At 42.6% G+C, this 23,024-nt stretch overlaps 2 protein-coding genes across 2 annotated transcripts in view; one reads left to right on the forward strand and one right to left on the reverse strand.

Annotated features, from left to right (window-relative positions):
• The window catches only part of HEMGN (hemogen), a 46,774-nt gene extending 43,639 nt beyond the window's left edge, over positions 1–3,135 (reverse strand). The window contains exon 1 of the mRNA XM_064490334.1: positions 2,955–3,135. The gene's annotated coding sequence lies outside the window, so the exon portion shown is untranslated. The remainder of the gene's footprint in view (positions 1–2,954) is intronic.
• On the forward strand, positions 893–22,789 carry ANP32B (acidic nuclear phosphoprotein 32 family member B). The gene is made up of 7 exons (XM_031450078.2): positions 893–1,302; positions 8,821–8,970; positions 12,136–12,258; positions 17,448–17,637; positions 20,026–20,150; positions 21,021–21,096; positions 22,339–22,789. Exons 1-7 carry the CDS (start codon positions 1,249–1,251, stop codon positions 22,404–22,406), a joined length of 786 nt encoding a protein of 261 aa, XP_031305938.1. The 5' UTR covers positions 893–1,248; the 3' UTR covers positions 22,407–22,789.
• The last annotated feature ends 235 nt before the right edge of the window (positions 22,790–23,024 follow it).

Here is a 23,024-nt window from a genome sequence, read left to right on the forward strand (position 1 = left end):
CGTATTTACTTATTTTAAGCTGAATGCAACGTTACGTTACCTACCCGAGGTCTGCAAAGCCGACTTAGTGCTCTAACCCTAGCTCTCAGGGAGCTCTCTGAGCCAGCACATTACAAAGGCTACCTGCCAAGCTTTACCGAAATGGAGACCATCAAGAATTCACACACCTCACAGGGGTGCCCTTAAAAATAAACGAGATAAAAGTCTTCGGGGAAACTCTGCAAACTCCGAGGCCCCATTAGAAATGTTAATTGCTGCCTTCGCTAGCCTATATTTAAATGTTAGAAAACCCAGGAAGATTCTCCCGAACTCTGGGACGCTCGGCTCCTCTGTGGCTTGGGCCAGTGGCCGGTCCCCGCCGGCCGTGAAGGCCGACTCCGCCCGTTGCCACGCGGTACAACGCGGGCCGGCAGCGATTCCGCCCCCGACGTGGGTCCTCACAGCACTTCCAACCCCACCTGGCCAAGGAGACGGCGGAGCTCGGTCTGTTGGCCCCACACTATGCAGGGGAGCGGGAGGTGAACCCGAAGGCCCCAGTTCCGCTCTCTTCACGTCTCCCGTCTTCGCGGGAATCGGACTGGGCTGGCCAAGACTCTGAGGACGGACCTGGCCTTAGGGACCCCCAAAGTCGGACTGTAAAGTCTCCCCCCGTCCCCGGCCCTCCCGACAAATGTCCAAGCGCGGGCTGGAGAACCGCCTACGTGCGCGTCGAGGAGGGATCTGGGGGTCTCAGCTCGGCAGCAGGAGGGGAAGCCCCCAAGGCGGGTCTTACATCAGCCACCCCACGTGCGATCGGAGGGCGGGAGGAAGTCGCTCCTGTCCCCGGGAGTGCGCCTTTTGCCCCCAGCCTCCGCCCCTCCCGCCGCGCGTCTCCCCGCCCCGTCCTTGGTGCACCGCGGCCGCCGAGCCGAGCGGCGCCGCGCGGGGCCGAGTCGAGCCGAGCAGCCGCCCGCGCCGCGTCGCCGGTTTAAGCGCAGTGCGGGGCCGCGGCCGGGGGCGGCGGTAGTGAGGACAGCGCTGCGCTCCAGCCCCCTTTTCCCTCCATGGTTTCTCTCCGCTCCCGTGAGTAACTTGGCTCCGGGGGCTCCGCTCGCCTCCCCGCACGCCGCCCGCCGCCCGGGACCGCGCCGCCGGCCCCTGCTGCGAGCAGACCCCTTCCGACGGCCCTCGCTGCGCAGGCTGGGACGCCTCTCCCCCCTCCGCCCCCGCCGCGGAAAGTTAAGTTTGAAGAGGGGGGAAGAGGCAAACATGGACATGAAGAGAAGGATCCACCTGGAGCTGAGGAACCGGACCCCAGCAGCTGTAAGCAGACCCCCCCACTTCGAGCGCCCTCTCCCCCCGATGACTTGCATGTAATGGTGGCCACCTGCGGGGCTCGGGCCGCGGGTTCGCCGGCCCCGGAGCGAGGAAGAGCGCAGCTCGCGGGCTCGGACGGTGAAGGCAGGCGGGCGGGCGCGGAGGGGGGAGCGAGCGCGCGGGGATTAACTCTTTGGCGCCCGCGGGTCCCCGCAGCCGTCCGGGGAAGGCGGTGGGGTGGGGGAAAGCAAACTTTGAGCTCCTCGCCTGCCGGGGTCCTTTCCCCGCGGAGCGCGTGTTCGTGTGGCCGGCGGCAAGGGAGGGAGGAGGGGGTTGTGTAACGCTGGGAGCCATGTTTGCAGCCTCCCGGGATGCGCGGCCGGGCGGAGGCCGGGCCTGCCGAGGAGCCGCGCGGCCAGCTCAGGCTGGGCCCGCTTTGCGCCAGACCGGGCTCCGCGGGCCCCGGGCGGGTCAGGGAAAGGGGCTCGGGTGGCGCGGGTGGCTCCTCCGGCCTGACCTCGGGGTTGGCGCCGGCCCGGTCAGAGCAGGGGCCGAGGGTCGAGCAGGGAGCATCTTCCCTCCGAAGGGGACAAGAAGACCCCTTGGGCACCGGGGGGCTTGGGCGGGCACGGCCTGGCGCGCGAGGAGCGGGGGAGGGGCGAACCCGGGCAGCGGAGGTGGCGCAACCGCCGCCCCTCCCGAGGCCAAGTTTGAAAAAAGGACCCGGTTCCCGCCATTTTTCAAGCCTAAAAATAAAACTTTCTCCCCCATTTTTATCGCTCCTCTTTGGCCCCTCGGGCCTTCCCTACTTGCGACCTCCCAGGGCTGGCCCCCTCGGCCCGGGCTAGCCGTTGTGGCGTAGGCGGTTTCTCCCTACCCCCCCCCCCCCCGCCGCGGCGGCGGAGCCCGGGGGCCTCTGCCCGGGAGGCTGGCCCCTCGGTGTGGGCGGGTGGCGGCTTCTCGCGTCAGCCCGGGCGCGCCACAGACGGACACAGCGCCATGTTGGCGGGCACCCGTCTCCCTCCGCCGCGTGAGCCGGCCTGCGAGCTCGGCCCGCTGGGCCCTGCTCGCCCGCCCCGGCGGTAGCAGTGGGCCGCCGTTCCCCTGGCCGAGTCTGCGGCTTGTTTGGCGCCCGCCTCGCCGGGGCTGGGCTCGCACTGGCGGGAGCCGCGCGATCCGGCTGCCGCCGACTCGTCTCGGGCACGCTGCCGTCCCCCTCCCCCCTCCTTCTTAAAAGGGCAACGCCAGGCGGCCGCCTCCGCTGGATTCGGGCGCCGGGGGCCTGGGCTCGCGGGCTGGGGCCTCTACCCCCGCACGTGCTCCAGGGCCGCCGATCCGGGCCGGCTCTCTCCCGCCGCGGCTGCGTGAGCAGCGGGCGGGCCTTTAAGAATGCCTCTTTCTTCTCCACCCCGGCCCTCGCCGCGAACTAGAGCGGCTTCCCGCGGCCGGGCACGGGGCCATGTTTCCCGGCCCCCGCGCGGGGAGGCTGCGCCTCAGCCAGACCGCCTCCTCGGGTGAGTGGCGTCCTCTGGCTGGTGGGCAGCCCAGGGGAGTCCTCCCACCCCGTCCCAGGCCAGCGATGGGAGTGTTAACGTGCAGTCAGGTAGCTGTGGGGTAACAAGTTGCCAACTTGTGGGAATTCGTCAACCATGGTTTACCTGGTGTGCACGCGAGGTTTTCAATCCCTGAGGTTCCCACAAATGTGGCCTTGGGCAGGCCGCACCTCGTGGCTTCACCGCGAGTCCCTGGAGGACCTCGGGGTGGGCGTCTCCACTCAGTCCTCGGGGTTTTAAGGTTGAGGTTTGACCGCAGCCATCCCTTCCGTCCATCGGTCAGACATTTTGTGTTGGCCACGTGCTAGTATATTGAACCGTTAGGCTCCTTCACACTAAAACTTACAGTTGTCTCATTTTGAGTTGTTAATATAAGACGTTTGAATTATTACTGAGTAGTTGCAAATCAGTAGACTGTGGAGTAATTAAATTTAGCCAAATTTTCCAAAAGTGCGCACGTAGATATTCAAAGTGCCTTAAAATCTGGAATTTGAGTTTTTTGAATGTGCATAAAGTACTATGAAAATACGCGGCTAAGAGCATTTTGTTCTCTGTGAGAAATACAACTGAGCTGGTGTTGTATATGGAATTTATTCATTATGAAATAACTAATATACTACTTTTTAAAACACATATATATACAAGTGCTAATTTTTCAAGAAATCAACAAGACTTAAACATTTTCCCCAAAGACAGGCTACACTCATGTGGCTATTAAACTTAAATTAAAAGGTCAGCTTATCAGTTACATTATTCACATTTCAAATACCCAAAAGCCACACATGACTAGTGGCTACTGTATTGGACAGCACTAACCTACAGTAATTCACTAGTTTTGTCACATATTTGAGTACCAACAGTATGCCAGGGTTTGGAAAGGCACTGTGAACATGGCAGTGAGCAGCCCCTTCCCTCCTGAAGCCTCAGAACCGAGTGTTGCCTGTTGCCCTAGTGCAATTTAGGGGCCTTGGGAGAGTGTCATGGGAGCCAGGCAAGACTGTGGGAGTGAAGAAAGTCTGCTCTATGGACTCTGACAAGGGGACTGAGACCAGTAGGAGTTAGGTTCTTGGGAGAGGAAAGCTGACCTTAAACTGAAGGCTTTTCAGGAAAAAAGAAATTTGTAGATTTAAAGGAAGTTTTAAAAGAAGAGTTTAAAAATGTTTTGCACAAAAGCATCATCCTTAAGGTAAGTGAGAAGTTAGTTGTAAAATGATTCTTTTAAGACCTAAATCAGCTAGTCACATGGCACCATATGTTTGTTGTTGGGCCAGCTGTTAGAGAGTAGGCTTGACCTCTGGGATCCTGCAGACCCTTGTCACTTGGGGAAAGGAAGAACCCTCTTTCCATTGAATGTATTGGTATAATAAGGATAGGAGGCTCTTAAATTCACAACAGTATATCCCATGGTTGACCCTGATGTCATGAAGTAAGACCTAACAGTATTTGAGGAGGTAAGTGGAGGTTTGATTGTAAGTGCTTTTAAGATCACAGGGGCTTTTATTGTATGTGTGGGGTTTTTTTGTTTGTTTGTTTTTATTTTGGGGTTTGAAGAAGATCCTGGTAACACCTTACCTTGTGTTCTTTGGGCAAAGTACATGGGAAGAAGATAATAGGTTCATTTCACCGGTTACATCCTCACTTGTTACGTAAATGCAGGTATGCTCATTTCCCTAAGGTAGGGTAACTCATAAATAATGTAATTCAACTTTTTAAAGTCTAAAACACTTCTTTATAACAGAGGTGTTCTCATAGTGGAAAAAATGGCCTAAGATGACATTTAAAAAAATAATTTTCATAAAGAATGGTGATCACCATTTAAAAATATCTTGTAGGCAGGGATAGGGAATGCTTTATACAAAATATTGGTGTCAGTTATTTCACCAAGAGCAAATTATACAGTGCTAGAATGTACCCTGTACACCATAGAAATGGTGGTAGATGTGAAGAGACACATGCAGTAGCCAGATACAGACCAGATTTAGATGTATTCCAGAATTGGAAAAAATTTCTGTTGTTTACGTAAGGCCCTCATATTTCTACTATACCAAACATGCACCATTGTGAGCACCTCATTAACTATGAATCTCTGTTCCAGTCTTGTGTTCAAAGTTGGAAAGCCAGGCAGTTCCTGTGGCTCACAATCTATGCCCCTGGGGAACACTGGTGGGCTGTATATGCTAGACTGAGACATTCCATATCTCACAAATAAGAGCAGTTTTTTCTTAGTCCCGGTTTACTGAAGGGGGGGGGAGGTTTTTCTCACGTATGTCTTTTAAAGTTTTTTTTCTCAAGCTTTTGTCATTTATTGTCTACTGTGATGTGATTTTGAGCTCAATGGGATATTCTGATTGGTTGCATAGCAGCTAATTGGGTTTTTCCCTTGTGTAAGGAATATATCTTCATTGAAGAGAAGCTAGATACAAATACGCCAAAAAATAGTAGATATAAAGAATGAAAAACCCCAGAAATCTCACACACACCCCCCTATCCTACCATCTAAATATTCTGATATTTAGTATAGTCCACAAGAATGTTTAATTTTTTCCAAACTCAGATCATGCTATTAATGCATATACTATCTTGTTGCTAAAGTACAGTAAATATCTTTATTTTTCTATGTTACCATTTATTATTTTTACAGCCTGATTGTTAATGTCGGTATAGCCCATGGCATGTTTAGGTTTTTTGCTGTTTAAAATAGTACTGAAATGAACATTTTGTAATGTTAATCTCTGCCAAATTGCTTTTTAGAATGATCTCTTCTTTACCTACCCACCAGGTAGGATAGGGTTATTTCCTTCCTTCATGCCAACGTTTTGCCACCCAAGCACACTTGAGAACTACTAATATAAATCTGTCCTGTTATTTTGAAAGCATTCTTTTTTAAATTTATTTTTATTTTTAAGATTATCTTTCTGTGCCTCAGTGTCCTCATCTGTTTATTAGTGGAGGTACTGGGGGTTGAACCCAGACCTCATGCATGCTAAGCATGCACTCTATGACTGAGCTATACCCTCCCTGCCAAAAAAAAATTACTTAAAATAATAGTAGGGTGGAGAGTTGAAGATTGGTTAACTCAGAAGGATGGAAAATGTCAAAGGTGGCAGGAGTTACTTTCCACATTTTTTAATTTCACTCACTACAATAATCATGTATTTTCTAACTAAAAGAACTGATAGTGATCTTTAATCCTCCATCTCTTTTTCCCTTCTTATAACCGATAATTTAGGAAGGTCACTCAACCACTTAGGGGAAGTTGATCCTTTTTTTTTTTTTTTTGGAAGAGTAGGAATGAGAGCAAGTTGGAGAGGATGAAAGAAAAATTGCTTGATCTCTTCTGTAGCTCCTAGCTCCAATCCCCATAGCTTGGCTACATTGTATTTCAAAATTTTCAGTGAGAAACTGGAGTATCAGCTTTGCTTATAGCTATAGAAAACAAAAACAAGTTGAACAGAAAGTCATTTGGATTTTTGTTCTTGGTTTTTAAGTGTTTACCTTAAATTCATGTTTGAGAAAAAGCTAGTTTCATTGGGAAATGAGGGATGAAGAGTGAATTTGGCCCCCAAAGTTAAACCATTTATCTTCAAGCAGAACACCAAGTAATTCTACCCTGGACCAAATAGCTCCCTAAGTTGTACATGCAAATGTACAAGTGCCTGCCCAGCCTTTCTTACTAGGTAGTAGCCCTGGGAGAATTGGGGACATAAGGAGATAAAACTAGAGCTGTTTTTCCTTGATTAGAACCACCCATTATGGATCTAGATTGGGAGGCCCTGGAGTTCTATGCCCCCCAGCCCCCACCTGGTGCACTCTCCCTTGCAAGGCAGTCTGGATCCCTTCACACTCAGGAAGGATGGAGGGGAGAGGAGAGGCTTAGTTACCTCAAATGCTGCTGCTGACACAGTGCCTGAGAGCAGACACCTTTTCACCAAGGTCCTGTTTAGAACTTTAGATTGGCTAGAAGGCTGCTGATGGTGGGCTTTCTAGGCCTGTTATAGTTACCGGGTATACATTCCCTGAACTCTCTCTCCCACTTGTAAACTTCCTGCACCTAAACCCATCCTAGCCATCTCTTCTCCGTGGAAGGGCTGCCCCACCTTCAACAAGAATAGAATGACATCTCATTTTTAATATGCATTATGTATTACTTGTTATAGTCAAATGATTTTTTGTTTACTGACAGTTTATATTTTTATGGCTTGTCTACTTTTTTGTCAGTATTTTGTAGGGTTTTTTCCCCCTCATTTAGGGCAAAAACAATACCTTAAGAAAAAGATAAAATAAATAAATGCAAATACCTAGAATTTCCATATATCAAGAAAGGTCACAAAAAAATCTTAAGGCTTGGTTCCCATTTTAAATAAAGAACTCATAACTCAATAACAGGCTCTTAATGTTTATATTTTTTTCACCTAGCAAGAGATTGTGAGGAAACAATCCTTATTTCAAAGAGCCAGCCCTTCTCAGTTGCCCTTAAGTTTTCAGATATGCTGATTTTCATCAGGAGAGGGAAGGTAGCAGAGGCATCTAGATAAAGGTGGAAGGAAGGGAAGAAAGAAGCAAACGATATAATGGGCCTGTATGCATCCTGAAAGCAGGGTTTCTGAAGAGGAAGTAGACAGGATAGCAAGAAGTAGTGAAGAAGCAAGTGAGAAGTTGCGGTGTTGCAGGTATCACTGACTCTAAATCTGTTTCCTTTTCTGTAGCTGGGGGTAGGATGTGTGGTAGTACAAAGAATGAGTAAATTCTCCATAAATGGTAGCAGTTACTAGAATAGTATCCTTGGCTTTTGAATGGGAGGATGAAGATGTTACTAGTTCCCATCTTCCATTTTAGAACTATCAGCATCTCCTTCCCATAAACATGCTTGATTAATGCTGTTAAACATGTTAGAGTTACTGCAAGAATGCCTTTGGCAGTTAAAACTAATTTGCATTAGTGTAAATTTATCAAGACATGTTTAAAAATTGCAAGTTTCAGAGTCAGCCACAGAACAAGAATGGCAGTGGGAATCATGGTACATATTCACACAGTAAACTGTTTATTAAGTAATCAGTATTTTCATAATCTGCAGATGTGATACCCTTGGGTGGATTTGAATTTTGAATTTCAGGACTTCCAAAGAAGAAGATTTTTATGGCCTGAAAAAGGCACCTAATGTCTAACGGTTATCCTAGAAATGTTTTTCTCACATGTATCACAAAGTGATTCTGGAGGAGGGTATAGCTCAAGTGGTAGAGCAGGTGCTTAGCATACAAAAGGTCCTGGATTCAATCCCCAGTGCCTCCTCTAAAAAATAAATAAGTAAAACCTAATTATTACCTCCCCCCACCAATAAAAATAAATAAATAAAAATATATTAAAATAAAAATTTTAAAAATGATTCTTACTTTGAATTAAGGCCTCTTGCATCTTGAACATTTCCTAGTGTCAAGATGATCTCAGTAAAAATTAATAAAACCAGAAGTGGAAATGTAGTCCAGCAACCTGTAGCCAAAATCTCTTCGGTGATCTCAATGGGAAAAATAAAGCTTTCCTCTTTTCCTTGTGTCAATCTCCTGGGCTTTCAGGTAGACTCAGCCTAAAGGGGTTGCTGGGGGTGGCAGGGAGGAGGCTATCTTCACTCTGTATTTGTGGTTAGAGCCACCCTTTCAGGAACAGACTTGGGAAAAGGAATAAGGGGGATATTGTTTCTTCACATACGTCTTAAGAACTGTAGTTTCTGTCTCTGGAAAGTAAAGAGTTTAAATCTTTATAACATGGTGTGACATTCCACCCTTGATATCTATAAGAATATTGTTACCAAAGGCTTAATCATTTTTCATTTATTTATAACTAATGATCTAGGTCTAAACAGAGTCTGCCCCTATATATGTGGGTGATTTGTTGGGTATTTATGGTTGGAATTTTTACTTTGTTCCTTGTTTCTTGTATGTTTTTGAAAGCTTGTCTCCCTCTTTGTTACCCACAGGTTCGAGAACTTGTCCTGGACAACTGCAAATCAAATGATGGGAAAATTGAGGGCTTAACGGCTGAATTTGTGAACTTAGAGTTCCTCAGTTTAATAAATGTAAACTTGATTTCAGTTTCAAATCTCCCCAAACTACCTAAATTGAAAAAGGTAAGTGGTTTTTCTTTAACAGCAAAAGAGAAAACCATCTTGGGAGGGGAAAAATATTATTCTATCTAAGGAAGCATTTAGTGTAGCAGAGAGCACATGGCCTTTGGAACTGGGCAGATCTGGGATTGAATTCCAGCTCTATCAATTTCCTGATGGGTGATCTTCTGCAGGTTACTTAATCTCTTTAAGGCTCAATTTCCTCACCTATAAACTGGTGATACCACCTGACCTTGCATGCAGAATTGCCGTGATGTGTGGAAATCATAAATGTTGGATGCTCAATAAATAATTATGAAGAATAACTGTGAATTACATTTCTTTTATGAATTTGTTATAATATTAACTACGTTTTGTTCTTAGTATGCTCTGGTTTAGGAACCACAGGGGCCTCCTACTCTTCATGTTTTATGTTTGTTGATTAAGGGTGAGTTTAAGTAAAGTCTTCAGATTTGTAGTCTAATATTTCAAACCCATAATATAATTCTTAGTGACTAGGAAGTTTAAAATGTGTTGCGATTGACTGCAAGAATTCATTTTAACAGAACTGCTCTATTTTCCTATCCTAATTTTATTTCCTATCCTAATAAAGCCTGTTAGTGCTTTACTGGTCAGTTATAAACCAATCACTATCTCCTCCAACCACGCCCCCTTCCCGAAAAAAAAAAACAAAAAAAAACAAGAAAAATGCTTTTTCATGTCCTTGCACATTTACCTGTCAAGAGTCCCAGAATGTCTGAACTGGAAGAAATGTAGATCTTCTAGCCTAGCCCTTTATTTTACAGGCACAGCAGTAGACCCAGAAAGGTATAATAATTTGCCTAAAGCCACCCACAAAAGTGCTTAGTATTGGAGCCAAAACTAGAACCCATATCTCCTATTTGCCAACCTAGGACTTGTTCCATCACATTTGAAAATGTATGTGGTCATAGTAGTCTTGCAGAATTCTCCAGTTTAGGGAATCTCTTTATTAGAGAATTTACATTGAACCTTTATCTAAACAAAGATACAGATAGAAATCTGAACTCAAATTTAGGCAAAGAACAGGTAGGCTGTTTCTGTGGTTGGCTTGCTTAAATCCGAAAGGGGCTGTTTCTTTGGTTAAGTATGGGAATTAAAAACCAGAAGTGCTTTTTGCTTATTTGCCTTATTTAGGTAATAAATGCTCAGGCAGCCGTCATGAGTTGCAGGGTGGCCGTCCTATCAGAAAGAATTCTGTTGTATTTAAATTTGTTAATTTTTTCTTTCTTGCATCTACTTTAGAGGTTCAAATGTAATCCTTTTACATTTGCATGGGTTATTGGTGACATTGGAAGCTCTAATAAGCCCATTAAAAACTGATGGCTTTTTAGCCTCTATCTACATAAACTTTATGCTAGCAGGTCCCTACTATGTGTTTTGTATTCTGTGCTGCTTTCTTAACATCCTGGTACATTTTCCTGAATTACTGTGATCTATGTACTATCACACTTATTCAGAAAGTCATTGTATAGGGGAACATCCATATAGAGGCTTTATCAAATCCTTCTGAAGTCTTGTTAATCACTTAACTTTGTGGAGTTGGTGGGGGAGGAATGGAGATGTCTATAAACCAAACCCAAAGGCAGGTTGGATGTTCTCACAGCCGATACAGGCTTTATTTTCTTCTCACCTGAGATGTTCATGTTGGAAGGATGTGAATATTACACATGTTGATAGTCTGACCAAGAGAAATGGTCTCTTTAGTTTCATTTACTATAACCTCAGTAAAGCTGACACTTGAGTCTTCGTTGATTATAGAGATGTACTTTTAAATCTGGACCATGACTAGATATTTTAACAGACTATCCCAATTTGAAGGAAAAAATGTTTTGAAATGTCACATTTTTCTCTTCAGAAATGCTTGGTAATACCTACGCAGCAAACTTGTTTTTTTAAACGCACTCTTTCAATGACTATTTACATTTTTTAAAGGTCCTCTGTTTGGTGTCATGTAGATTTCATTTCATTGCATGCCAGACTAAATGACAGGGGTTTTCATGGTATGCATGGACATAGCATTTACATAGCATAGTGAGGAGCATGTGGATTCTTCTGAAACTAGCCTGCCTGGCTTCATATCATAGATCCACCACTGGGCAAATTACACAGTCTCTTTATTGTTCATTTTCCTCATCTGTAAACGGGGGTAATAATTCTGCCTACCTCATAGGGTTTTTGTGAGATCGGATGAGTTCATGTATTTCTAGTACTTTGAACAATTATTTAAGTACCTGTGTACTTAACACTTAAGTACCATATAAGAGTTAGATAGTTACCATTGTTGTTGGCACTTAGAATAGAATTGAAAGCAGCTATATGGCCTAGGTTTTCTTATCTGCAAACTGAAGAGTTTAGTTTGAATTGGATGCTCTCAACCATCTTACTTTTCCAGGCTCCAATTTTTTTTCATTTTGCGATTCTGATATTCCTTGGTAAAGGTTCATTCCTTCATGGGCATACCACTGCTACTTGACCTGCAGCTGAGAATTAGAGTAGATTCTTATAAATAGTGCCAGATTTGTGCAAGAAGTGGCCTCTGTTGAGTTGGTTTCATCAGTCTTGAAGCTGTTGCCCCAGTCCCTTTTCTGAGGTCATGGGACTTCTTTAAGGGCTTGTTCTGTGGTGTGTACCACTCCTGTAGCCTTTGGGGCAAGATTCCTTGGTGCCTTCCAGATGTAGAACCCCATGACGAATCAGCACTGTACAGAACCAGATTAGGTTTCAAGTGGCCATTGTGAGCTCTGCTTGGCCCACAGAATAAGCTGCTTAGAATGCACAGACTGTTTACCCTTCCTGGCTGGTATAGAGTATTACAGCTTCTCAAAGAATTCTAATTTGCTTTGACCCACTTTTTAGATTAGAAAATGTATTCACTGATGTTGGGGGCCAGTAAACTGTTATAATTAGCACCTGACTTAGAAACAACTCTTCTCATCCTATCAAGTCCCCCCTTCCCTGAAGTGTTAGTGGGATCTATAAACCACTTACTTCTGTTTAATCAAACAAAATGAACATATGTACACTAATAAAAATAGAGATGATTTGATCTTGATAAATACTTGCAAACTGTATTTGTTATTTATGACACCTTAATGATATGTGTTTCTCTGTGTGTTATCTGTGTGCTGTGTGCATTTTCTCTTACAGCTTGAGCTCAGTGACAATAGAATCTTTGGAGGTCTGGATATGTTAGCAGAAAAACTTCCAAATCTCACACATCTAAACTTAAGTGGAAATAAACTGAAAGATATCAGCACCCTGGAACCTTTGGTGAGTAATCGATAATTTGGAAGCCAGGACTTGTTGGTCATTTTCATTTTCATATTTCTTTATGGTGAGGGAAGTAATTGGAAATAATAATTGATCAAGAAAGTGGTGGGTTTTTTTTTTTTTTAATGTTCGTTTTTATAGAAAGTCCAGTTTTCAAGCTCAGGGCCTCTCTAGTTATATGTGTTCCTCTGGCTTTGCTCTCCCTCCCTGATTATTGTGGTGGCTTTCTTGAAAGGGGGGGAATTATTTCCTTTTTTGCTGTTTTTAAATATATGTTGACTATATAGCCTTAAACATTTCTCTTAAGAAATTTTTCCCCAGACTAGCCAGGCTGTTCTGTACTTTTATAGAAAAGGCTGTTTACATTGAGTGGCATATCTGAGCTGTACATAGAACAGTCCAAGGGCAGCTCCAGTGAGTTCTAGGTCTTCTAATTCATGATCTTATGCTCTAGCTGGATCACTGGTGTCTAAAGTTTTACATGGGAACCCCCAAATTCTCCTCTGTCTTACATGCTGGAATAAGCTATGAAAAGTAGAGTGCCAGTTGGGTTATAGACTTGCTGTGTGACCTTGGGCAAATTGCTTCTTCTCTCTGGGCCTTAATTTCCTCACTTAAAGAAGCTGGAAGGATATAGTCCCTGCCTTACTTACCTCACTTAGGAGTTCTGAGAATAAAACAAGGTAATGCACTTACTTTGCTTTGTAAGTTGGGAAGCTGTGCTATAGGGAGTCCAGTCCATGTGGAGGTTATAGGGACCAGAAAAGAGCTTCTGGAGGCAGGAGTCATGCAGGGTAGGGGGCAGCTCCACAGGCTGTTTTCTTTGGCTGCCACCTGGAAATTTCTATGGTTTTAAGATTATTAAATGACTTTTCCCCCTAAATAATACATTCTATTCACAGAGGTAGAATTCAATTCTAATAAGGCTAATGAAACTCAAACTTGTTTCATACCACCCAGAGAAGCCTGTGCTTCTTTCTGATTTTTTTCTGTTAGACATAAAGTCAGTATTTCCATCTGACTTAACTGGGAAAGGGGTTATGTAGCAGATAGGAGCTGTCTTTCAGGAGCCACAAGAGCAGAACCCAAGAGGATAAGGCATCCTTCTGCTGTCTGTATCTTTTCTGATGCCACAATTTATTAAAATAATTTGGATTTCATATCACTTGTACAGAATGCTCTGTTGCTATTTCAAAAGAATATAGAGTTAAATTATGTTTTCTTTTAATGAAGAGGATTTCCTGCCAGAACTATAGGGTCTTTTCCCTCCTAATGGATAATTGAGGCTGTGCTCCAAAACAGATTTAATCACCAATTTTGTGAGTCCCTTTGTTTTTACATTTCATTAAGTAGACCACATTTAGCTCATATTTCTCGTAAGTATTGGGAGCCTGGTGCTCACCTTTTTTCCATGAATTTTGCCCCTTTTTTCCTGCTATAGGTACACCCAGATACTTGGGCTCCCTCCTTTTTTTTTTTTTAAACTAGTTCTGTTTTCCTCCAAACCAATCCCCATTTCTAGTATTTAAGCAAGCACTGCATTTTGCTTTATTCAAGAACATTAACATTTGCCCGTTGTATCCTCATATAAGGCAGAGAAGAGAGAATGTCCTCCTTTTAGAAATGAAGAAAACGAATTTAATTACTTAGCAGCCTCAGATAAATGGCGAGCAGGGATTCAAATCCAAGTCCTCCAGTCTTTCCATTGCCCTTTGAACCTGTTATCTTTTTATCTATAAAGTTTTTCCATACCCAGATTGACCTAAGCTGGGAATTCCAGCAGGAGCACTAAATTAAGTGCTGATGGTCTCCCAGTCAGATGGGCTACATTAAGCCTTTGTTGTTTGTGTTAATGATAGGCCTGTCAATTTAGGGTCATTGTAAGCATTGGAACCCCTTTTCTCTGGAACAGAATACCAGGCAGTTAGTACCTTTTCATGCTGTTACCTAGTTCTCATGGCAACCTTAGTCTTCTTTGATGTTTCATCAGAAGCTTTTGTTAGTGTCATAGCATATAGAGGTAGAGCAGAAGCAAATATTGTGTGGGAGTTGTTTGCATGGTGTGTTCCTGACCTGGTCAGTGATATAATTAGGGCCCTTTGGTGGCTATGAAATTCTCAAACCCCTGAGACTGTGAAGAATGAGAAATAAGCATTATAATATTTACCATTTTTGGAGGATCTGCTATGTACCATACACCACAGTGGATGCTTTGTGTATGTTGTCTCATTAGTAATCAACATTTCTACAAAGTGGATAGAAATAGCATGACCCTTATTTTATACATGAGGAAGTTGAGGCTTAGGAGAGGCTGAATCCATTGTCCAGAGTCACACACTTGGCTAGCCATTTGACTGACCCACAGCTCCACAAACCCATGACTATCTGGAAAGCTTGAACTCCTGCCATTCTCCTGAACTTGTTCAGATTCCTGGGGGTGCTAGGTGGGTCTCCTGGAGTTACAACTTCAGGATAAATAAATCTGTGGAAGGTGAAGGGGGGAAATGGGTCCATTTCGACTTTGGAAGGTATTCTTCAGTGGGGGAAAACACCATCCTCATCCTCATCAACCACATACATTTTGACACCGTCTACTTTGAGCCCAGTTCTTACAGTCAATGCAATGATTGTGAATGCCTCTGCTTACTACAGGGACATTAATCGAGAGACAAAGAAGGCATCAATTCAAACTTCCTTGGACACCTTTTTTAAGAGACCTGGGCCATCCAAACCATCCCCCAAAGCCCTTCTAAATTCTAAGAAGGCAAGCAAAATTATTGTTAATAAAATGTTTAATGTTTATTATGGCTAGCCTATTAGTTTTAGGCCAAATTTCTGAAATGGTAGAGTTGTGATTTTTTTTTTTAAGTAGTATTTACACATTACATAGAGATCCTAAATAATCTGTGTGTATATTTTGGGCCTTAAAGCATAATTTTACTGCTTTAAACAATTCTAGAGTGCTACAATTTGGTGTTTTGTTGTTTATTTGCTTTCACTTCGTTTTCTAGCATATTGTTTGACCTGTCCAAGTTACTCATAATGCGTCCTTCCTGAAGGGGTAGTTACAACTGTCACAGATTCAGAGTTTCAGAAACAGGAGAGCCTTGGAGGCCCTGTACTAGGATAGTCAACAGAATTAGAAAATGGGCTTGGAACACTGTAGAGTTTCAAAGATCAGGGGTTGTGTACATTTTTGTACATTGATTCCTAGGGAATAATGTTGAGCAGTAAATTCCCTTGAGCAAAGAATTTAGACGAGTCTCTGTGGGAAAGCTGCCTAAATTTACTTGTTCTATCCTAGCTGGTGTAGTCAATCTTGTTGTGCAGAAAAAAGAGTTCCCCACTTGTCTGGGGTGCTGTTTCAGCATTTTTTTTCCTTTTTGGCAAGAACTCATACCTCGGCTTCTGGAGGTCAGGAGCTCTCCAGTAGGGAACCTAATCTGAAAGCTACATAACATAAAAGCCCTTCTCCCTGTGATCAGAAGGGCTGGGGACAGTATTCTTAAGACCTCGGGGGACCGACTTACATAAGCACATTATTGGATTCACAAAACTCTTGGATCATTGTACGTTGGTGTTTTGAGGAGTACATTTGCCTGTTGCTGTAACCCTGTTCTGTGTTCCCTGCCTGGCTCTATGTTCCCAAGGGCTGTTCAGTGAGAATAAAATCAGTGTGGGAACCTCTTCTTTGATAAGGAAGATGAAGCTTTTGTGTGTGCAGGGTCAGCAACCCTTTCCTCTAGAGGACCACCTAATAGTAGGTCTTTTAGGCTTTGTAGGCTGTACAGTCCCTGTCAAAACTACTGCACTTTGCCATTGAACCACAGAAGAAGCCACACATAATACACAAACAGGTGTGGCTATGTTCCAGGAAAACTTGTCCTGAAGACACGGCTTTGTTTCATCTGTGTTTCTTCCCAGGTTCTCGTGAATGTTGAAATAGACTTCCCAATAAAGCATCAAAGCCTTTAAACATCAACGTTTATTTTTTGCAACTTACTTCATAGAGATCCTCTTAATATTTTTATAGTACCACCCTCTTAGAGAATACCAAGCTTTTTCTCTTGATTCAGACCCATTAAAAGTTAAACTTACGAAGCTGTATATCCATATGCCTTCCAGGCCTGTTCTAAAAGGCACCAGGCTACATGGTACTTCATATTTTGTGTTTACTCTTTATAGGTTTGCCCCCTCTTCTCCCTGTGAGGGTCTGTTGTCACTTTCTGTTGCTGTCTCCTTACTTGCCTATAATACTACCTCTGTCCCCCATCTCTTAATTCACCCTTAATCAAAACTTAATAGACCTGGGATTGAAATACTAGGACACTGATGTGATAACAAATGAAGATCTGAGTAAAATACATGGACACTTTCCTATCCACTTTGGCTGCTCAGAAAACTTTTCTTGGGCCAGGTTTTTAAGAGAGAAAGATGAAACTGAGGTCCTGAATAATTGAGGTACTGTAACAAAACTTTTAAGGTATGGTAAAATCAGAAGAATTTTACATCAGAAAGTTCTGGTAATAGTGTCAATCTTCCCTAAGAATTAGAAAAGAAGAAAAGAGTGTAATGTTTCTCTACTTATGAAGTTTCAAGTCTGAGTCCCCCTTCTTTTTCCCAGCCTGTATTGACTCCTGTCTTCCTGGAAAATATCTGCATCACACACTTGGTGCTTTACTGTACTCTGTTCTCAAGTGTTTCATATCTATGTCCCCAAGGAGAAATCGCAAAAATCTTGACATTTGAATAGATTGCAGTCCGTCATATACTACCACCTCAGAGCATTGAAGACTTAACTGCTTGATAACCCAGCAAGTTCTTATTGGTCATTTGATTACTGAAACATTAAAATTTAGTTGTGAATCAGATTTATTAAACTCTCTGATTTGTCTCATACTGTGAAAAGATCCAATTTTAATAAGTACTTCAAATTCATATTTCTTAAGACTACTCATGCTGCCAAAAGAAAAAAAGAATCTGAGAAGGTAGAGAAGGGAAGAACTAGTTAAAATTTTAGTGACCTAATGTAAAGGTTGTAAAGGACTTGAAATATTTTCCTGTGTATAAGGCTGAGTAGGTAGCAGCTAATTGAATACAGAGCCTTGAATTTTACCTCTTTGGGAGATGGGTTTTGTTGTTTATGTTCCTTTGGTTTAGGAGGTATGTTTCTTGGTCCTTTTCTTCAGAAAAAGTTGGAATGTCTGAAAAGCCTGGATCTGTTTAACTGTGAGGTTACTAACCTGAACGACTACCGAGAGAGTGTCTTCAAGCTCCTGCCCCAGCTGACCTACCTGGATGGCTATGACCGAGAGGATCGTGAAGCCCCTGACTCAGATGCCGAGGTGGACGGTGTGGATGAAGAGGAGGAGGATGAGGGTGAGTGGGTACAACATCCAGTGAACCTAGTTTTTGCCTTTCAAAGGCCCTGATAAAGCTATTGAATGTTCTTGCTACTGAGCAGAAAAATTTATATCCATGCCGTGCATGTAGGCATTCTGTTAAATTTGGAGCTCTTAGGACATTGAAGTCTTCAAATGATTCAAAATGGAAAATGCTTTGTTAGCTGACTAGTCTTGAACTCAGAGCCTAGAGATCATAGACTGTGCTCCAGCCCATGGCGGTACTTGTAGTTTACCTTTTACTTAAAAGGACCATTGTCTCAGGTCTCTTGCTTTTGTCCTAGCTGTTCCCCTTTCTTGGCTACTACCTACTTATCCACAGTCAGCTTTGTCAACACTTCCAGGAAGCATTTGGTGACGCCAGCAAGCTAGGTTAGATTCCTGTGTGTGCCACAGCATTGCCTTGCTTACCTCTTTCATAGCACTTGTCATTCTCTGCTATTCTTGTCCCTTCCACGTATGCTATGATTATCTTCTTACCTTTTAATTCACAGGGCCGAGCACTTAGGAGGTACTTAGTACATGTTTTTTATATGTAAATATAAATATACATTTCCTGCTTTCAATATGACTAGAGTTTTAAAATTAATTATTTTAAAGCACTATATGTTGCATTCCATTTTTCATTAATAAAGGAAATAATCTCTGGCTATAACATGGAATTACAATGTAATTTTTATTTTTGACACTTAATCAAGGTTTTACCATCCAATTATCTCTATTATCTCTTTGTATATTTTCTGCTCAAACTATCCCTCCTGATTAGCTTGTGTTTTCCTTGCATAGTGACGTGATTACTCTGAGTCATTCTTAGGATAAAAGGCTTCTCACGTCCAATGGCTTAGAGGATGCAGAACAATTAGTTTGCAAATAAGTCAACATGAAGAAAATTTATTCTCATAGAGTTCCTGGTGTTGCTGGAATTTGCAGTATTATTGGACTTGAAGCATTGTTTTTAATACCTCTTTAAAGATAAAAGTTCATAAGACAGAAATGCTTAAAAGTGGAGAGCATCATCAGGCACCTTGGGTGCAGTTAATAGGGCAATACTCTGGAAGCATTTTACAGTTCTTTATTACCGCAGATTTCAGACAGGATGAAAAGTGATGGGATGTTAAGTGGTAAAGTGGACACAGAATAGCTCAGCTTGTTTCAGATGTTTACATCACTTAATGCCCTTCACTACTGGTTCTCAGTTTTTCTTAAAAACCAGTCTTGTTTTTATTTTATTTACGTTCACCTTAAATGGATTGAAAGGCCACCTGTATGCAGGAGCCCATAAAGGAAATCCCTTGGAGGTTGGAGGGCAGTTCTTGAGAGCAAGATCAATTAGGCAACAAATATATGTGCTAGGCTCTGTGGAAAGTAGTTTCAAAAGAAAAAATAGACATAGTTCCTGTCCCCTTGAAGCTACTGTCTACTAAGAAGGAAAATGTTAAATAATCATAACTAAATAAATAATCACAAGTGAGCAAAATGTGTGGTAATGGAAGCAAAATGTGTGGTAATGGAGAAGCATCACGTAGTCATGTGGGAACATAGAGCTGAGATTAGGCGGTTTGGCAAGTCAGCCTGAGGAAGTGATGTTTAACTGAGAATCAAAGGTCGAGTCAGTGTTAGCCATGCAGAAAAGGCAGGGAAGAGTGCGCAGAGTCCAGGAGGTAGGAGCGAGCACAGCAAGCTCCAGGACCAGGAGAGAGAACTGCTTGACTAGAGGCCTGCACCAAACGGAGGAGAGACACAGTACCTTTCAGCTGGCCTGGCTGCCTCCCCTGTCCCCACGCCCACCGTCATCCCCATCGTGGGGTTATTATGGCTGTTTCTCAGGTTCTTGATTTGCACGGCTGGTTTGTAGTGGTACCCTTAACCCAGAGAAAATGGGTGGTATTCTTAGGTTATTTTGGTTTTTTGTCTGAGAGGGGTGTTCTTCCTTCTTTCCCTTCCTTTCCTTCCTTCCTGGAAAATTTCAAATATAGACAGTGGTAGAAATACCAGTAAAACCAACTTTCATGTTTGCCTTACCGAGTTTCAACAATTCCTGTTTCATGGCTGATCTTACTTTAAACATACACACTTCCCCCCTTCCTTATTTTGAAGCAAATTGTAGAGGTTGTATCATTTCATCGGTAAGTATTATGGTACACCTAGTCCACCAGGATTCCTGGCCTCCAGGTTTTATGAGACTCGAGATAAAGGGACTGAGCTGCAGCAGCGTGGGAGAAAGAAGGTCGCTGTGGTTTGTGCTTTCTCCTGACGGTGTAGCCCAGCACTGTCCTGTGGACCAACCCAAAGCGCCACAACCTTAGCAGGTGTGCCTTGTGGGGCACACAGGGTATTTAATGAATTCGTTTTGGACTATTTTCAGAAGGAGAAGATGAGGACAAGGAGGAGGATGAGGATGGTGAGGAGGAAGAGTTTGATGATGAAGAAGATGAAGACGAAGATGAAGATGTAGAAGGGGAAGAGGATGAAGATGAAGTCAGTGGGGAGGTCAGTGCAAATCTTGCTAACCTGTTTCCTATTTGCAGTTAAAATAAAAGTGGATTTTTTTTAAAGGAAAAGAAAAAGCCTTTTGAAGAAGTTAAGGTACTCATAAATAGATGGATTTCTGTCTGATTAATTTAGCTCTTGCCCCCTTTTAGTAAATACTAAACAGAGTACTTATTGAATGCCTACTAGACAGTGCTTGGCTCTGCAGAGTAAGTTTTGACCCTTTAACTTTGGGAGGCATCAGCGAGTTGAGTATTCAATCAGCAGGATGAGAAAACTGGAAACATTGAGAACAATGGTATGTCCATCTCCTTGTTGGGAAGGGTATATTTACCAAGTCTGAACTTTCTTGTATATCCAGCTTAATACAGTAGATACACATGTGCCTGCTATGTTAAAGAATTGAGGATACAAAGTTGAATCAAAATGTGGTCCTACTCTGAAAGAACAGGTAGTCTAGTTTATGGGACACATAGTAATACAGTATCTCTGAGGAGCTGAATGCCATAGAAGGACAGGAGAGAGGAGTGAGTTAACTTTGATCCTAAAGGGGATTTGTGAAAACAGGCCAAGAAAATAGATGTCATCAAAAAAGCATGTTCGTTTGTAGTACAAACATAAGGCTGAGCATTTGTGTAATTTCATAGGTCTAATGAATTAAATTAAGTTTGTGAAAGAAGCTTTTTAAGAAGATTTTAAATTAAGCTCATTTAAGAAAAACTAACAGTTCTCAGTATATTAAAGTAGGTAAAAATAAACTTAGTTTTTTCCTGGCGGACTGTTACATGTATTGACAATCATCATTTTTCTTTGTACTCCTCAACTGAGCAGACTTAATCTAATAGTGCTATGCTATTTACCATTCCATAGGAAGAAGAATTTGGACAGGATGGAGAAGTTGATGAAGATGAAGATGATGAGGATGAAGATGAAGATGAGGATGAAGGTGGGTTAAACCTGTACTATGGTCCCCCTCAGTTAAAAATCAGGGGGAAATTCCATTAATTTAGAATTTGAAACCACTGAGAAGAAAATAAAATGCCTTTGACCCTCATGGTCTTCACAGGCACTTGTATAGCCACATCAGTGCATCTGTGCTGGTTCAGCCCCCTGGCTCTACAAGAATTAATAATACCTACATGAGGGTGGGAAGCCTGTCCTCAGTCCCCACACGTTTTTTTAGACCCCATCATTTAGGTTACTGTCAGGCATGAGATTTCTGTTTGGAATTTTTTCATTAAAAAAATTCTTAATTGGATCGTAATTTTTGCCAGATATATAAATAGCACCTTTCCAATTTTATTAATGTTATTCCTTTTCTCACCACAACCAAAACTAGTGAAACATCTATTTATTACTTGTCAAAAGTACAGATTCTAACGCTTATGTAAGTCAGAGTACCAGGTTGTTTGCTGTGCTTTCCACTGGTTCATACTTTCAGCATCTGCACAGGACTAAATTTACATTGGATATAGTGATGGTTAGGCTCTGATTTCTGCCTTCAAGGAGCATTCCGGAACACACTTCAATGCAGGTTTAGTTAATTTCATTAAAATAGCCATGAGTTTTTACTAGTTGAAAAAACAGAATGGTGCATAGGCCTCTGTGTCTCAAATATCTAAGGAGTCTAAGAAATCTTTTTATTTAATATAAACTGGCTACAGTTTGAGTCTTGCCATGTTCTAGGCTAAATACTTTTGATCCTCAGAATAACCCTATAGAGTCAGTGCCATTGTACCCATTTTACAAACGAGGAAACAGGCTTAAAGCGGTGTAAGTGGCCTGCCAAGATCACTTGTCAGTGAGCCTGGCTCAAAAATAGTCTAGCTAACTCCAGAGTCCTTGCTGTGCATTTTAGTAACTGCTAATGTCTAATTGTTGGGACCAACAAGTATAAGAAAACTAAGAAACATGTGACGGCGATTTAAAATTGAGAAAACGGACTTGACTTGGCTATGATTTGAGACGCTGCTGTGCACTGTGCCCTTCTTGGTTCTGTAGTCACTATTTATGCTCCTTCAAATTAATACTTCTTAATTAACAACTTGTCCATCTGATCAAGCTTACATCATTTTTTTTAAATCTCCCAACCATTAAAAAATTCATTGTTGTTACCTCCATTAGCAATAACTTAGGCAAAGTAAATGCATTTCCAGTTGTTTTAAAGTGAATTTTTGCTATTGTACAGAGGAGGAAGAAAGCGGGAAAGGTGAAAAGAGGAAGAGAGAAACAGATGATGAAGGAGAAGATGATTAAGACCCCAAATAACCTGCAAAAAAGAACTGTTCAGTATTGGTTGGACTGCTCATATGGATTTGGTAGCTGTTTTAAAAAAAAAAAAAAATGGTAGCTGTGATACAAACCCCAGGACACCCACCCACCCAAAGAGCCAAAGAATAGTTCCTGTGACATTCCGCCTTCCTCCACTTAGTCCCTCTTGGAAATCCACCACCAAGCTTTGGGACTTACCCCAACAAAATTGTAAGTGTTGTTAGGTTTTGTGTAAGACTCTTGCTGTAGCCTGGATAGCTGTGAGTGGTGAGTCACCCGTCTGTGGCTCCCAGTCACGCCGAGATTGTAACAGCATTTTTACTTTCTGTACAACAAAGAAGCTTTGTAAATAAAATCTTAACATTTTGGGTCTGTTTTTTCATGCTTTTCTTTTCTTTTTAATGAAATTTTTTTACACTAGGACATTTTATGTGACAACTGCCAAAAAATATTTTTAAGAATTAAGTGAAATAAACACGTTCCTCTTTGGTAAAGCCTAGTTGTATGCTTACATTTGTAAATTAAGACTTTGATTGTAAGCCTGTGTTAAAACACCCTAAAGAACTAGTTTCTTTGGCATTTTTATTTTAGAGATTGTTGAGG

This window comes from Camelus dromedarius, chromosome 10, assembly GCF_036321535.1.
Source record: "Camelus dromedarius isolate mCamDro1 chromosome 10, mCamDro1.pat, whole genome shotgun sequence".
Taxonomy (NCBI): domain Eukaryota; kingdom Metazoa; phylum Chordata; class Mammalia; order Artiodactyla; family Camelidae; genus Camelus; species Camelus dromedarius.